Here is an 18,128-nt window from a genome sequence, read left to right on the forward strand (position 1 = left end):
CACAAATATGTCAGTGAAAAATTTTGTTGCCAATGTAAGACGTAGTCCAAATCTCTTGAAAACATCAGTTTGCATTATTTCTTTTCCTGGCAGTTTTATTTTAGTATGTTTAGGAGCTACCTGTATTTATTAAGTGAACTGTTTATCAATTTCGTTATCTAATATCTGACTCGCTACACTCTAAATTCGTCTAGCCCGGTGCAGAGCTGTCTAAGCTCCGGCTGCGGTCCCCTCACCTATTCCTTCTGAGCTAAGCCATCCATCTGTGGCTGAGATTCCGGGAACTCACCGACCTCACAGCCGCTGCCTTCCACTAGGCAACCTAATTCCTTCCTGGCTCTGGTTCCTCCTTCCTTCCCTGGCTACGACTTCCGGCTCAGTTGAGCGTCCGGGAAACGGTCGACTTCCGGTCGCGAAGCGGTGGGCGGAGCCAAGATGGCTGAGGAGAAGCTTGGGGTGGTAAGCGGGGAGATTCTCAGAGGCGTCGTGGTGGCCCCAGGGCGGGGCCAGGCGGGGCGGAGTCGGGGCGGCGGGTCCTGGCCGGGGCGGCGGAGCCGGGGCGGGGCCGGGCTGGGGGGTTGTGGGGGACGCCGAGTAAGTCCCTCCGGGAGGCGGCGCGGCCGGGTCCAGCTCTCCGCCAGGCTGGGCGTTTGGGCGAATGCTAACCTGTGCAGTGCTTCTTGTTTTGGGACTGTCTTCTTTCTGAGCAGGAGAGTTTTTTTTTGGAAATGGTGTTTTTCTTACTCTTGGGATTTGGGGGTTGGGGGTACTGCACCTTCATTAGACAGTTTTTGCTATCCCATAGATTGGTAACTTAATAGGATGAAGCCTGGAAACTTTCAGCGCCCCTGCCCTCTCATTTCGACTGGCCTGTTTTCCCACCTGCGGTTAGATTTAGGAAAAGCCCTGTTTCAGAACTCAGCGGGTTTAAATTGTTAGTTAATTCACCAACAGCCTATGTGAATTCAGGCTGCCTCAGTAGTATCTGACTGCATCACCCATGACCTTGCTTGTTTGTGACAGTCTTATATGTACATAGTATTTGCAGTGTAGTTCCTGCTGGCTATGGATTAGCCTCAATACTCCACCTTTAATCCCCCAAATTCTGGGATTACAGGAGTGCGTCATCACTCCTAGCTACATTCTTTTTGATTGACTTATAATTGTATGTTTATGAGGTACAGTGTGATGATACTTCTGTACAAGTGTACTGTGTATAATGGACAAGTCAGGATCACTAGCATTCCCATCTCAGTATATAAATGTTGCAAACAGTAGCCCCCTACATAAACATTTGCTTCTGGCTATTGGTATTCGCTTCCTATTATTGAATGTTTCTCTCCATCTTTTCCCTTTCCTAACTTTTGGCAACATCTTGTTCTACTCTATATTCCCATGAAATTACCTTTGGTTTTTTTTTTTTTTGTTGTTGTTTCTTTTTTGTTTTTGTTTTTGTTTTTTAAACATAGGGCTTATTTGTGTAGCCCCAACTGTCCTAGAACTAGTTTGTAGACTAGGCTGGCCTCCAACTCAGAGATCTACCTGCTTCTGCCTGGGATTAAGGGTGTGTGCCACCCCTTTGAGATCAGCTTTTTTAGTTTCCACATAGGAGCAAGAACATGCTTTGGCTTTCTCTGCCAGGCATATTTTACTTAGCATAATTTTTCCACAGTACTACAGATTATACCTCATTCTTTTTCATGTCTCAATAATACATGCTTACTACTGGGGTCCAGAAATCACCTCGCAAACCACACAAGCACTGATCTCAGTCAGACAGAATTTATTGAGCATATGCCCCAGGACTGGGTGACCAGGGCCATGGTCCAGATTTGGGAACTGAACCATGACCCTGAGTTAAGATCCTACAGGGGTTTTAAGCCCCAAATCCACAAACATCTGTGCCAAGGTATTTCACCAATCAGGATTTAGGAATAGAAGATTTCCTTAGGAACATGTTTTGTTGCACATTTATCCTATTCTCATTGGTTGGGGTATTCAAATGTGGCAGGAAACCTGCCTTGTCTAACATTCATGTCTTAACTTGCCAACCAGGATGTGAGTTACCCACATACACATGTCTTTTTCTGCCAAGCAGGATGCCAGTTCCCAGGGAGGTCTTGGGAACTTAAACTTTACTCAACCATTACTCAAAATGGAAGTCTTATTCCAAATAATTTCTTTTTCTTTTTTTTTTTTCTTTTTTTTTTTTTTTTTTTGGATTTGGTTTTTTTTTTCCGAGACAGGGTTTCTCTGTGTAGCCCTGGCTGTCCTGGAACTCATTCTGTAGACCAGGCTGGCCTAGAACTCAGAGATCTGCCTGCCTCTGCCTCCCAGAGTGCTGGGATTACAGGCGTGCGCCACCACCGCCCAGCTCCAAATAATTTCTTATATTGGGGCAGGTATCTTTCTTATGTTGGGGGTCCATCTCAGGAGCAGCTTATATCATAAAAGCTTAAACACAGGTACAGGAAGTACTGTTGGGTGGTTGGTTCAGATCCAAACTTATTGTGGATAACTATATAAAACAGTTCTATTCATTTTTTTAATTGTGATTGGTTTTCAAGGGCCCAGAACATAACAGAATATGTAATCAATCTTGGCATTAGAAAATTTCCTAGTAACAGTAGAAACATATGAGAAAGTTTCCTTAAAATGGCAGCATAGTCAAGTAACTATTACCTAGACCTGAACATTTTACCTATGCTTTCACAGTCCGTCTAGGCCTCAACACACACCACAGTGTATTTACTCACCTGTTATTCATCCATCTTTGGGCAACTCCGTTGACTCTCTACTTTGATACTGTGAAGAATGCTGCAATAGATGAAGAACACAATATCTCTTCTATTTTGGGATGTCCTCAGTAGTAGGATAGCTGGATCATAGAGATGTTTTGTTGTTTTGAGATAGGGTCTTATATAGCTCAGGCTAGCATCAAACTACAATTCTCTTGCCTTAGCACCAAGGTGCTGGGATCACAGGTATATGCCATTGGGCAAGGACTGATTATTTTATTTTTAGTTTTTTGACAGCAGTTGAATTTTGAATTTTGAGGAATATGTTTGTAATTGTATTTCATTTCTGAGACATCCCAAATATGAAACCTTGTCGCTTACTTTACTGTTGGGTTTCAAACTCTGTCCTGAACTAATAGAATGATTTTAGTTTTTTTATATTATCTTTTGAAAAACACTACGGAAAACAGACAAGTTAGTTGCCTCTGGTTGACAACAGTGTTGTCTCTTGTAGGGATCTCTTTTATTTGCCATTTTATTGCAGAGTGATGTCTGCAGATTACTCAGTACAGAGAAGGAATCTCAATGCAAAAGCTAAAAGATAAAATAAGCTGATTAATGTTACTAGGTTTAAGATATTGGCACCACTGTTGTGGGGTATCCCTAGAGAAAACTGCTCAGATATGGATTAAAGGCAATAGAAAGTCTTGTAGCTGGTTGGCAATGACTACACTGGGGGATCCCAGTGTAGCCCTGAGTTTTTCTCAGGATGAGGTTTTAAGCACAAAGACCATATTTTGAGTTAATATACTTCACTTAACAAGAACAATTAGCCAGAGGCACAACTACAGAAGTCAAAAGCAAGGTTAGCACATTTAGAGACTTTTCTAGAATTATGGACTTTGGATTAGGTCTTTGCTTTACTTTTGGCAGGTAACACTGTCTACTGGAAGGAAGGTGGTGTCTTAGCTATGAACAGACACCATGACCAAGGCAACTCTTAGACAGGCAAACATTTAATTTGGCTGGGTGAAGCATGGCAGCATATAGGCTGGCATGACATTGAAGGTGAACCAAGAATTCTACATCTTGACCAATAGGCAGCAGGAAATTGTGCCACACTGACTGACTGTAGCTTGAACATAGGAGACTTCAAAGCCTGCCTCTACAGTGACACACCTTCTCCAACAGGGACATACCTACTCCAATAAGGCCACGCCTCCTAATAGTGCCACTCCCTGTGGGCCAAGCATTCAAACATATAAGTCTGTAGGAGCCATTCCACAGGTACTTACTCAGTTTTTCTGATTGCATGCCACTTGGACTAGTCACATCCACTTCCATGCTATAGTCTCAGATGTTAGGCTATGAGAGGCTTTTCATTTTCTTCCCCTAGTCCAGGAGTTCAGATTCAGAACAGTCTCTTGACTATCACAGTTTCCTATTCGGGGCCATTATTAAGGTCTCTAATTTCACACTGAATCATGGACTTTTCCCTTCCTCAGTCTTGAAGGTCAGATCTGAGGGGCATCATCTCACTACTGTGTTTTTCCATACTCCAGTTCTTCCCATGGTTTCCAAGTTCCTGGGTCCTAGAAATAGCTCTTCAGATCTGACTTGTATTCTTTCCGTTGTGCCCTGTCAGCTGAAAGACACAGCAAGTATCATCTCCCTCTCATTCTGCCTTTCTTGCTATATCAGAGGCTCCTGCAGAGGAGAGCACCTATGTCTTTTTCTTACATGGGCAGGTTCTTTGGGGCAGACAGCTGAGCCTCAGTTGCATGTCTTACTGCCCACAGTAAAGTCTATGCAATAACTGATACAGCCTATCCCATATCGACTACTTTCAGAGACTCCAATGTATTCTCTAGAACATCAGGGTTGGAGTTATCCTCATACACACTTGGTAGTCACCCTTTATCAAGGAAGCCTGCCACCTCATTTTCTGTACTGTGTATACTATACCCATTCTGAGATTTCTCCTGTAGATGGCAAGCCTTGATCAGATGTCTTATCACCCATTAAAACTACCAGTACAGTAAGGAGGTACACTATGCCATACTGTCTAGGGAAAAATAGCCATGTCAGATTAGTCCTCCATCCTCAGATCAGCCTCAATGACCATGTCTCCTCATTTATCATCATAGGGACCATGCAACCATTCCTCCCCACTCATCATTGGTTCTTTTGGTTCCTGTTTGGGTAACACTTATATTGTGTGATTATTTCCCCTGACTAGTTTGGTGAATACTGAGTTTATGTGGGGTTACTTATGGGGTAGGTGACCTAAAAGCAGCTAGATCACTGAAAACCCCATTGGAGCATTGGTGATTGTTCTTCACACCTGAATTCATGCACGGCTTTCTATGAGTCCCACCAGACTGTCTCCAAAGCAATGATTTACTACTTTCATGACCCTGTGTGTCCTTATCTTGAAACTTTTGTACGTTTCTACAACTCCTTGAATCTTACTAACCTCCTTCCTTCTTCCAGCAGGAATTAACTACATAGCGTATTTTTTTCATCACTATTGAAGACATTTTAGAATGCAGACTCAGATGAATACTTATTTCTGCATGCTATAGGGTCATCAGAGACTTTATTACCCATTGCCATCTGCCTTTTTATTCCTATTTTTAGTTTTGTGCTTCTGTCTTGGCAATGCCATGAGCTACACTTTTTTCTTTTTGCATTCTGATGCTGACAATACTTACATACTTTTACAAATTCATTTGCTCAAGTTGCTCCTTCATTCCAATTGTTTTCTTGTTTCTTAATGTAATTTCTTTAGAAACTTAAGAGTCTATAAATTGAAATTCTGAGTCTTCTACATTTACCTACTATTACTATTATTGTTGTCATCATTTGTGGTGCTGGGAATTAAACATGAGTCTCATACATGTTAGGTATGTACTGTACCTGCATGTCACTCCAGCCCTTTAAAATTTCTTGTGCTAGGGCTAGATCTCAGTGGGAATTACTTATTATGCAATTTCTTATTCCTCTTGCAGTACTTTTTTTTTTAAAAAAAATTATTTATTTTATGTATATGATTACACTGTAGCTGTCTTCAGACACACCAGAAGAGGGCATCCATTACAGATAGCTGAGAGCCACCATGTGGTTTCTGGAATTGAACTCAGGACCTCTGGAGGAGCAGTCAGTGCTCTTAACCACTGAGCCATCTTTCCAGCCCACAGTACTTCTTTTTCTTGTTATTGTTTTGTTTTTAAATTTTTATAAAAGATCACATGTATGGGTGTTTTATCTGAATATGTTTAGTGCACAATTTGTATGCCTGATGCCCAGAGGTCAGAAGAGGGCACTGGATCTGCTGGAACTGGTACTACAGACTGTTGTGAGCCATCACATGGATGCCAGAAATTGAACCTGGGTCCTCTGTAAGATTACTCAGTACTCTTAACAGCCAAACCATCTTCAGCTCCTGTTGTTTTGTTTTGTGAAACAGGGTTTGCCTGTGTATCTCCCTGGTTAGTCTCAAACTGGATATCATCCTCTCTAAGCCTCCTAAGTGATGGGCTTGCCTTAAGGTATAGCTGAGTATAGAGTTTCTTTTGCTAGTTATTCAGGTGCATACTGTTGTATATGTTGAAGAGGCAGAGGTTGGAGGACCATGAGTTTTAGGCCAGCCTGGGATATACCCTTTAAAATTAATGTTTTGTTTTGCAGCTGGAGAGCTGGCTCAGTGGTTACAGTCATTTGTCGCTCTTGCAGAGGATCCAGGTTCCATTCTCAGCACCCCCATGATGGCTCACAAACATCCATGACTCTAGTTCCAGGAGAGCTGATGCCTCTTCTGACATCTGAGGGCATCATGTACTTGGTATACATACATGCAGGCAAAGCATTTATATGCATAAAATAATAAATCTTTAAAAGTTTCCGTTATTGTGTCTGAAAAAGTTGCAACCAGTATTTTCTGCCTTATAATAAGGCATATAAATAGTCTTCTTCTTGTTTTGAGAGAGAGTCTCACTTGTATAGCACTGGCTATCCTAGAATAGATCACGTTATTTTCCAACTCTGATCTCCTCTTGGCTCTGCCTTCCTGGGTATTAAGATTAATGGCATGTTAAGATTAATGGCATGTGCCATCACAACTGGCCCTTACTGTGGTATATGATGTATAAGATTAGGGAACTGATAAAAGAAAAACCCACTTAAAGATTTTCTAATAAGTTATAGTGTTAAGGGGACTGGAAAGAGGGCTCAGCGGTTGAGAGCACTGACTGCTCTTCCAGAGGTCCTGAGTTCAATTCCCAGCAACCACATGGTGACTCACAACCATCTGTAATGGGATCTGATTCCCTCTTCTGGTGTGTCTGAAGATAACAACATGTACTCACATACATAAAAAAAAAAAAGTTATAGTGTTAAGTTAGTAGACTATCTTCACATCCAGCATCTTCCTCAATTGCTCTCCACCGTATTGTTTTTAGCCAGGGTCTCTCTATGGGTCTCCTGGAACTAATGATTTCTCTAGGTTGGTGATGTTGCGCTCCGGGGTCTCCTATTTCCCCAGTGCTGAGAGATTGCACACATGCTGTACTCAGTTCTTGGTTACTGGGACTTGGGTCTTCATGCCTGTGCTACAGGTTCTTTACTGCCTGGGCTGTCCACCTTCATTTTATCAAACAGAGATCATGGCTGGTGGTATGGCTTAGCAGATAAAAGGGCTTGCTACAAAGATTGACAAGAGGAACTCACGCTGCAGAAGTGGAGAAAAGATTCTTGAATAATATCTTCTCTGTACATACAATATATATGCATGTACACACACATACAAATGTTAAAAAATGTTTTCTGATTTGGCTGCTAAGAAGTAGAACATTAAATATACTTTACAAGGTATTTAATAATTTAGTCTATTAATATGAGTATATGTTGTATATTGTAATTTTGGTACATATAAATAAACATATAATATGCATTGTACACTATGGGCAAGTTGGATAGCTAAAGAATAGTGTGGTATATAAGACATATTCAGAATACCTCTTCATGTTAGGAATTGAATACATGCCTGGTGAGTTACTGATCATTCTTGTCATGTGAATGTGCTTTCAATTAGCAATACATGGGGTGGCTTTAATGCAGGTGACCTCTTTTATTTCAGAAAACTCAGGTTCCTGCATCTATTGAATCTCAAAAACCGAGGCCAAAAAAAGGTTTGTATTTAATTTCGTTTTATATATGTGTATCCACGTGTGTGTGTCTGTGTGTATTTCTCTGTTTCATACATACCAGAGCTTTCTTTGGAAAGTATGTTAAAAAACCAGTAATGGTCAAACTCTTTTTCTTTCTTTTTTTCTTTTTTTCAGATTTATTTATTACATGTTTATGAGTACACTGTGACTGTCTTCAGATATACCAGAAGAGGGCACTGGATCCCATTACAGATGGTGGTGAGCCACCATGTGGTTGCTGGGAATTGAACTCAATACTTCTGGAATAACAGACTGCTCTTAACTGCTGAGCCCTCTCTCCAGTCCCGTGGCCCAGCTCTTGCACAATGACTAGTTTTTATTTTATCCAATTAGATTTTATTGGCCTGTAATGTATTTAAATGGTTTTTGGTTATGTCAGTATTTACTAATTTCTATTTTGTTAAAAACATTACTTTCTTATATAAATCAGACCTCCACTAATTATATGTATGTGTTAAGTGTTGAATTGACTTTTTATTTCAAAATTTTTGTCTTGAGATAGGACCTTGCTTTGTGAGTTTTGTGAGGGAAACATGCCTTATTTATTTATTTATTTATTCTTTTTTTTTATTCGATATAATTTTTTATTTACATTTTAAATGATTTCCCCTTTTCTAGCCCCCCACTCTCCGAAAGTCCCATAAGCCCCTTTCTCTTCCCCTGTCCTCCCACCCACCCCTTCCCACTTCCCCGTTCTGGTTTTGCCGAATACTGCTTCACTGAGTCTTTCCAGAACAAGGGGCCACTCCTCCTTTCTTCTTGTACCTCATTTGATGTGTAGGTTATGTTTTGGGTATTCCAGTTTTCTAGGTTAATATCCACTTATTAGTGAGTGCATACCATGATTCACCTTTTGAGTCTGGGTTACCTCACTTAGTATGATGTTCTCTAGCTCCATCCATTTGCCTAAGAATTTCATGAATTCATTGTTTCTAATGGCTGAGCCTTATTTATTTTTAAGACAGGCCTGAACTCATATAAGCCTAGGCTGTTGACTTGGGACACTTTCCATACTTTAGTTCCCAATTACTGTGATTATGGATGTTGCATGCTTAGTAGTGTGTGATTTTATAAAAGTTTGCACTTGGAAGCCTAGTGAAGACCTGGACTGTGAAGTGCTGTATTTTTGGTCTCATAGAGGTGATGTACTGTTGACTCAGAGGAATAAGAATCCTCCATCTGCTAACCTGTTACATTTTAGGAGGGCTGAGTTTAGGTTGTGACTATTATTGGAGGGTTTTCCAAAGGTTTTGGATGGGATGGCCTCCTCCTCATTAGATATTAGAGAAATACCTGAATATTGTTAACAAAAAGGCATTAGACCTGGGTGGTGGTGGCATACACCTTTAATCCCAGCACTTGGGAGGCAGAGGCAGGTGTATTTCTGAATTTAAGGCTAGCCTGGTCTACAGAGTGAGCTCCAGGACAGCCAGGACTACACAGAGAAACCCTGTCTCAAAAAAATAAAAATAAAAATAAAAATAAAAATAAAAAAATAAATAAATAAATAAATAAAATGAAATAAAAAAGGCATTAGAGCTGTTTGTTTGAATGGAATCTTGTTTTTTCAAAACTTTTTTTTTTTTTCTTCGAGACAGGGTTTCTCTGTATAGCCCTGGCTGTCCTGGAACTCACTCTGTAGACCAGGCTGGCCTTGAACTCAGAAATCCACCTGCCTCTGCCTCCCAAGTGCAGGGATTACAGGCATGTGCCACCACTGCTCAGCTTCTAAACTTTTTTTAAGTGTATGTGTATGGGTCTGCTGATCCAGATTCAACCCCTAGGATCCACATGGTGGAAGGAGAGGACCAACTTCTTCAAAATTGTCCTCTGTGTATGCTGTAGTACAAGTATATTCATGCATGGAGAGCCACAAAATAAAATTAAGAAATCAAGATATTCCCATACATTTCCAAATTCCATGAAGAATTTAATGTACTATTGGAATTGCTTGTAGTTGGTTTAGACATGAGGACTATGCTGAAGGAGGAAACCTAACACTGTGTTGTTTGTTTTTGCCAAAATATGCTCTCTAGCTCCAGAGTTCCCCATTGTGGAGAAACAGAACTGGCTGATCCATCTCCACTATATCCGGAAGGATTATGAAGCATGCAAGGTGAGACTGTGGCCACAGAGTGGGTGAGAGGCAGGCTGGGAAGACACTCTGTCTCAGCACCGTGTGGCAGTTAACAGCTTCCTGCTTTATTCATCATTATTCTGATTTAAACAATAGTTTATCTACCAACCTTGACTTTAATCTTTTCTCTTTTCAGTGAGTTTCTATATAGCAAATAGGACCAGGTCCCTAACTACTTACTGTAGGGATTTCTCATTGTACTCAAACCCTTTAGTGTGACTTTCTGTCCTCTCTCCAACCCTCTTATTTGCCTCAGCTCCTCTTCCACTCCTTGTCAACACACAGTTTGAAGCTTTTCACTTTGGGAAGCCTTTCTTAATTCTCTTGAGATGGCTCCAGATGCTGCCTTTTGAGCTAAAGCTGGGCCTAGTCCATCACAGCGGAGAGCCAGTCACAGCAAAGACTCCATGTGGTTTGTTCTATACTAAGAACCACTAGCGTCTATCATGATGCTTGAAATGGTGCTCCTATGATTTTTAAACACGCATAGTTAGATTTTACATAGGGTTTGAGAATTTTTTTCTGTCATGGACTAGTTAGTAGTTTATTTTTAATTTGTTTTTGTTTTTTGTTTTGTTTTTTTGGAGACAGGGTTTCTCTGTATAGCCCTGGCTGTCCTGGAACTCACTCTGTAGACCAGGCTGGCCTAGAACTCAGAAATCCACCTGCCTCTGCTTCCCAAGTGCTGGGATTAAAGGTGTGCACCACCACCGCCCAGCTTAAATTTAATTTTTTGAGGTAAGGTTTTCCTCTATATCTCTGGTTGGCTTTGAATTTGCAGAGTAGACCAGGCCAAACTCAGAGATCCACCTGCCTCTGCCTCCTGAGTGTTAGGATTAAAGGTGTGCACCTCCATGTCTTGTCAAAACAGTGGTTTAGACTTTAGGGGTTATATCGTTCTTATCTCATATTTGTTTTGTTTATTTTTTTGGTTTTGTTTGAAATAGAGTTTCATTTAGCCCTCAAACTCAGTAGGCAGTAGAAGATGACCTTTATCTCTTGATCCTCTTGTCCTCACTGCCTAAGTGCTGACATTGTAGGCATATACCATAGTGCATGGTTTATTTTTTTAAAATAATGCAAAAATATAAAACTTATTCATAAATTTTAAAGCTTATGTTTATGGGTGTTTTGCCTACATGTTTGTCTATGTACCATATGCAAGTATTGCTTGAGGAGAGCAGAAGTCATCAGATTCCTTGGGACTTGGGACTTGGGACTGGAGTTACAGAGTTACACAACTGTACTGTCTGTACAGCTGTGAGCTGCCATGCGGGAGCTGGTAATCAAATTTGGGTCCTCTGGAAGAATAGCAAGTGCTAAAGATACTTTTTTCTTTTACAAGGCAGGGTTTCTCTGTGTAGTCCTGAATATCCTAGAACTAGATCTGTAGACCAGGTGGCTTCACCTCAGAGATCCACCTGCCTCTGCCCCTGAGTGCCGGGATTAAAGGCCTGAACTACCATGTCCAAACCTGAAAAGTATTCTTTTTTTTTTTTTGGTTTTTTTTGTTTGTTTGTTTGGTTTTTTTTTGTTTTGTTTTGTTTTGTTTTCGAGACAGGTTTTCTCTGTGTAGCCCTGGCTGTCCTGGAACTCACAACTCACTCTGTAGACCAGGCTGGCCTCGAACTCAGAAATCTGCCTGCCTCTGCCTCCCAACTGCTAGGATTAAAGGTGTGCGCCACCATTGCCCGGCCCGAAAAGTATTCTAAATGAGGAATGTACAGACAGAAATAGTCTGAGAGCCTCTAGGTTACTAACCTTATTCTGAAATAAGTGATCATAAGAGTTGAGATGAAAGCAAAAATCCTGATGAAACCACATTGTTAGTCATTGTCTATGTCCCTAGGTGTCTTATGTGTGTCCCTTGTCCCTCTACGGCTGCTTTGGTAACACTTAACCTTACTCAGGTGTTCTTCTCTTTTAGGCTGTGATCAAAGAACAGCTTCAGGAGACTCAGGGGCTATGTGAATATGCTATCTATGTCCAAGGTAAGACATAGTAGTTCTTTCCTTACTAGAAAAATGTTTATCCCAGGTTGTTGGAAAACAAAAAACCCAAACGATTTAAGGAAAACTTAAATTTAAATAATGTCTCAGAGAAGTCTTATTTACTATCCTTTGAAATTTGAACATAACTCTGTGTATTGTGCACACATCTGAAGATTAGTATTTGATATTGGGTGAACATGATTTTTTAACATTTTAAAATTATTTTACATGTATGTGTGTTTGCCTGGATTTATGTCTGTGCAACATATACCTGGTACCTGTGTAGGCCAGTAGAGATCATTGGGTCCCCTGGAGCAGAATTAGTTGTGAGGGGCTGGAGAGATGGCTCAGTGGTTAAGAGCATTGACTGTTTTTCCAGAGATGTGAGTTCAATTCCCATCACCCACATGGTGGCTCACAACCATCTGTAATGGGATCTGATGCCCTCCTCTTCTGGTGTGTGTAGACAGAGCACTTATATACATAAAATAAAATAAAAAGTGGTTGTGAGCCACCATGTGGATACTGTGAATTGAACCCCAGTTCCCTACCAGAGCATTAAATTCTCTTAACAAATAAAGCCACTTCTTGCCTTCAGAATATTCTTATAAAGAATTTCTGTGATGTGCAGAAGACCTGTTATCTGGGTATAGATGCTGGAAGCAGAATGGGTTACTTACTAAGTTAGTGTACTACAGGCTTTCCCTTACTAACATTTTTCCACCCATTTAGTGTTGACTGATTGGATTAAAGGTTTTCTCTGTTCTTAGCTGCACCCACCCCCCACCCCCCACCCCCGTTTCTGATGTCAGCCTCTACTTCTAAGAATATGGCTTATTTTCTGTATTTTCTATTACTTGGCAGCACTAATCTTCCGCCTGGAAGGAAATATCCAAGAATCCCTAGAACTCTTTCAGTCATGTGCTGTTCTCAGCCCACAGTGTGCTGATAATCTGAAGCAGGTGGCCAGATCTTTGTGAGTACTTTAACAGTCACAGAAGACCACATAAAATGCTGTCTTTTGAAGTGTATTTTGGATAGAGCTTGTTGCTATAGCAGCCAAATGCTTGATATGCAGGACAATGAGTAATAAGTATGATGGGCTTCATCTTGAAGAACATGGATTAATCTGAAAGTCAGCTAGTATTAAGGCACTAGGGCCTTCTAGTTAGATGAGAATAGTGCATTATCCCATGACTCCTCTATAAATATATGGGCAAGTCTTAGCTTATTGTTCTGACATCAGTTATAACATTTGACATAAAGTAAACATTTGATATAGTGTGGTATTTTAAGCAGATGGCCTGCGGAACCCTAAATGGAAATACTTCTAAAGTCTTGATAAACTTTTTTACACGCTAGTGCTCCATGCAGTGCCATCTCCATGTTCCCCCCACACTGCCGGTCTTACTGGCATCATTTTCATATAGAACTCAGAAAGAGTCATGGGTTCAGGAGGCAAAGGCTGTGTGTGCCCTGACTAGGTGAGGCTGGAGAATGATGGCGGATCATGCTTCATGGCACATCGTTTGTTTGACCTTTTGTTGTTTTTATCTACTTTTATAAAACGTTACAGATAGTAGTTAACAGAAGAATGCCACCGACATTGGTGTGTGGTAACCGTAGGCCTCAGAACACCGCTGACACAACAGCTTCTGCTTTTCCCATACAACCAGCTCAACTTTTTGAAAAAAGCTTCTGTAACTCATAGCTCTAGAGAATATGTGTAAAATGTGAATTTGTAGAGTTAATCCTACAGGGTTTAGGTTAGCTGGGTGTGGCAGTGCACACCTGTAATCCTGGTACTTGGAGCTGGAGGCATGAGGATCGGTACAAAGTCATCCTTGGTTACACAGTGAATTGGAGGCTAGTCTTAGTTACATAAGGACCTGCCTCAAAAACAAACTAAAAATAATGGACTGAAGAAGTAATAATTATAGAAAATGTATCTTCACAGATTTCTTCTAGGAAAACATAAAGCTGCCACTGAAGTATATAATGAAGCAGCTAAACTTAACCAGAAAGACTGGGTAAGTAAGAAACATTTCTTATCAAATAGCTTTTTTATTTTTTAATAAGGTCTCAATTTGTGTATCACTGACTGGCCCTAAATGCATTATGTAGAGCAGGCTGGTCTCAAACCCAGGGAGATCTGTCTGCCTCTGCCTCAGTAGTGCTGATTAAAGGACTGCTCAGCCACTATCTAGCGCTTGGCTAGAGTTCACAGATGTTCACTGTCATTGGATTCTGTCCTCAGCACAGATTTCTGCATAGCTTTGTAGACTTTGGTTTATAGTTTACAGCTGTTAGTGTTGCTGACAGCTTTGTACTGGTACGATTCTAGCTGTGATTATCCCATGTCATTTCCCAGGGCTTTAGAGATCATGTTGGTTCCTGTTTCTTTTGCCTTTCTTTGGGTTATGAAAACTTTAAGTGACTCTTTTGATTATTTTCCCTTCATCATCTTCCCTTTCTTATTAGTGTATATTAATTGTATAAAACAGTGGGTTTCACTGTGACATTTTCATAGTTTGGTCATAATCACCTTATCCCCTATTTTCATCATGCATTTATGTAAATTGGGGATTATATGTAAGTACGACACAAAATCAGCTAAACTTTGTCTTTACAAATTAAGAGTTTTCCCTCCATGAACCCATGCCATGGATTTTTGCATTCATTTTTGGTCCTAGAATTTCAGGGCTGAGACTTACTCATGGTTAGTTAAATGGTGCCTGCTGCAGCTCAGAAGTATTAATTCTTTGAAAGGAGCTCAAAGGAGCAAGGAAGAGCAAGCCCCAAAAGAACCTGTGCTGTGTCTCTTCAGCCACAGCTTCCAAAAGGAAGGCTGGAAAGTACCATTTAAGTCTGGAGCCATTCTTCCCTGGAGTGGGCTCGGTAGTAAAGGGACGGGGGATGGGTCTCTGGAGGATGAGTGGCTCTGTCTGCTGCACTCATTGTCACTTCTGGTAGACAGCAGCTTTGTGGTTTTTTTTTTTTTTTTTTTTTTTTTGGTGTTTCAAGACAGGGTTTCTCTGTGTAGCCCTGGCTGTCCTGGAACTCACTTTGTAGACCAGGCTGGCCTGGAACTCAGAAATCCTCCTGCCTCTGCCTCCCAAGTGCTGGGATTACAGGAAGCTCTGTGGCTTTTAACTTGCCTCTCATTTCTATTATTTTATTCCTTACATCCAAGGACATTTGCTCAGCCTTCTCTCAGAGATCACTAGTCTTGCTTCTAGTTGTATATATTCTGAAGGCTTATCTATCCATTCTCGTAATTTTAGTATTTGTATTCTGATTTCTAACTACTTTGTCTTCTCCTCTCCCTCCCTCGTGCCTTCAATTATGTTGTTGGTGTTGTTTTGTTGTTTATTTGAGACAGTGCCTCACTATATAGCCCTAGCTGTCCTGGAATTCACTATGTAGATCGAGTTAGCTTTAAACTAACAGAGCTCTGCCTGCCTGCCTCCTGAGTGCTAAGGTTAAAGGTGTGAGCCGCCCGCTAGCTTGGCTCCTCTTCCCTTCCCTTTCCCCTTCTCTTGTAGTAACCTCTCTGTCTCACTCTTAGTTCTGGATGTTTCCACAGCTATTTTTCACTTTCTGCTTTCCTTTTAGTTCTTTTTTATACTGTTGGGTAATCTTGCAGAGATCTTCCTATGTCAGAGAGAAGTCCATTGATCATAGTAGAGAGATAACATGGCTTTTCCTTGCAGTCCTTAGGGCACTATTTGTTAAAAGTTTAGTACACTTAAGTGTGTGTGGGGTGGGCATGGGGACAACCTGTGGGAGCTTGTCCTCTCCCTCCACCATGTGGCTCCCAGGGACTGGACTCAGGACGTTAGACTTGGCCACAAGTACCTGACTCGGTGACCTGTCTTACCAGCAGTATCACTTTTTAAGTATACTTTAATCTCAGATTTTCACCTTCTCTGAGGTTATTAACTTTAAATTTTTTTATCACATAGATCTATTTTGTATATGTGCTGTATGTGTATGTATATATGTGACGACACACGTGTTATAGTGTCTTAGTTAGGGTTTCTATTGCGGTGAAGAGACACCATGATCACAGCAACTCTTATAAAGGAAAACATTTCATTGGAGCTGGCTTACACTTTCAGAGCTTCAGTCTGTTGTCATGGTGAGAAGCACGGTGGCATGCAGGTAGACATGAGGCTGGAGAAGAAGCCACAGGCAGCAGAGGAGAGACTGATCCACACTGGGCATAACAAGCATATGAGACCCCAAAGCCTGGCCTCACAGTGAAATACTTCTTCCAATTTAGCCACACCTCCTAATAGTACCACCCCCTATAGGCTAAGCATTCAAACACATAAGTCTATGGGGCCATTCCTTTTCAAACCACCACCTACAGTGGGTATACAGGTCAGAGAACAACACAAGAGTTGGTGCTATGTCTATAGGTCATCAGGGTTGGTGCTTTTAACCACTGAGTCATCTTACTGTCATCATCCCCTTGTCTTTGTAGATAGCGTCACATTAGCCCATGCTGGCCTGGTATTAACTGTGCATCAGATGATAGCCTTTGATTCCTGATTCCTCCTCCCAAGAGCTGAGCTGAGCTGAGCTGAGCTGAGCTGAGCTGAATCATTAGAAACTGAGGTAAAACTACACACACAGATTAGAGGTGGATGCAGCTCAGGAAGGCCCTGTGTACAGCCCTGTGTGTGAGCACCAGTAAATACACACTCATTTACTTTCTAATTTTTTGCCTTTCAGAAAAACTTGCTCATGATAAGTTTTAGGTTCTGGTAGTCTATCTAAATTGAGACCTTTACAGTGCATAGTTGGAGTTAGAATCATGATGTTCTAGGCTGTATATGAACATTTTAGAATCAGAAACACAAAGTAACTGAAATCAGAAAACCAGTTGAGATAGTTTGCAGTGAACTGAGGATGGAGCTCAGGAAGGGCAGAACAGAAAACAAAGGCAGGAGGTAGATGAGTCAGGATGGCTGGGCAAGGGGGAGGTGAAGCATGGCTGCTTCTCCATGGTCCAAAGCGCTTGGTATTGTTCTCACTTAGAACAGTGACCAGCCAGATGCTGTCTGTGTGACGTACCTGATAAATGTCTACCACAAACCTCTTATCTCTACTTTCTTGTACTCATTATGATAGTCCACAATCTGGTTCTAACAAGGAGATAATAATTCTGCATGCCACTATCTTGATTCCTAAAACAGCTTTAAACTGGGAGAATTTCCACAACGTGGAACGGCACACCGAGAGGAAGGAGAGAGTAGACCGCAGCTGTAGTCCAGGACTGCCATCTGTAGCCTGAAAGCTCTCCATGAGAGAGGGATTTGATTTCAACTGGTTCTGTTTTCCTTCCTTTGCATACTTCCTGTGCCTGTTAGCTGTTTAACGCATATTGGGGCTTTCTTTTCAGGGATCTCCTACAGCAGTGATTCATCAGGGGTGACTTAGGGATTAGTATATGTAGAGAGCATTAAAAGGGCCAGAAAGGTGGTATTCCATGGTGGAATATATACAAGTTTTGGAGACAGACGTGAATTGAAGACACAGTTCTTGGTAATGTGGACATTATTTCAATTGTGGTTTAAGAAAAAAAAATATTAAAATGTGAGACCTTCATGAGACAGATACTAGTTTTTAGGGTTTTCTTTTTTTCAGGTGGGATAACAGTATTATAAGTTTAAAATGACTTTTTAAATGATTTATTTATTTTTATCTTGTGTGTATGGGTGTTCTGGCTACATGTATGTCTGTGTACCTACATGTGTAAAGTGCTTGTGAGGTCAAAAGAGGGTATTGGGTCACCTGGAAGCGAGGTTCCATTGAGATACCATGTTGGGGCTTTGAACTGAGCCCAGTGGGAGAGCAGCAGACGCTCTGCTGAGCCATCTCTAGACATGAATTTTTTTTTTTTTACGATTATGTCTTTGAGAAACATGTACTGAAATACTTACGAGTAAAATGTTACATTATTTAGTACTGTAAAATAGCAGTATATAGGATAAGGATTGGATGGTGTCAAGTACATGAGTGTGTG

The 18,128-nt window shown here is 41.0% G+C and overlaps 1 protein-coding gene across 3 annotated transcripts in view; it reads left to right on the forward strand.

Moving 5' to 3' along the window:
* Positions 1-221: 221 nt before the first annotated feature.
* Bbs4 (Bardet-Biedl syndrome 4) overlaps positions 222-18,128 on the forward strand; it is a 31,858-nt gene continuing 13,951 nt past the window's right edge. Inside the window, exons 1-6 of one of the 3 annotated variants that reach the window (XM_052188162.1) lie at positions 222-459; positions 7,876-7,927; positions 10,003-10,082; positions 12,031-12,094; positions 12,959-13,070; positions 14,052-14,124. In XM_052188162.1, the coding sequence (XP_052044122.1) occupies positions 436-459; positions 7,876-7,927; positions 10,003-10,082; positions 12,031-12,094; positions 12,959-13,070; positions 14,052-14,124 (405 nt within the window). In that variant the 5' untranslated portion in view covers positions 222-435. Of the gene's footprint in view, positions 460-6,414; positions 6,583-7,875; positions 7,928-10,002; positions 10,083-12,030; positions 12,095-12,958; positions 13,071-14,051; positions 14,125-18,128 lie in introns of those variants that run through there. The other 2 variants (XM_052188163.1, XM_052188160.1) reach the window with 2 other exon arrangements.

This window comes from Apodemus sylvaticus, chromosome 7 (assembly GCF_947179515.1).
Source record: "Apodemus sylvaticus chromosome 7, mApoSyl1.1, whole genome shotgun sequence".
In the NCBI taxonomy this organism is placed as follows: domain Eukaryota; kingdom Metazoa; phylum Chordata; class Mammalia; order Rodentia; family Muridae; genus Apodemus; species Apodemus sylvaticus.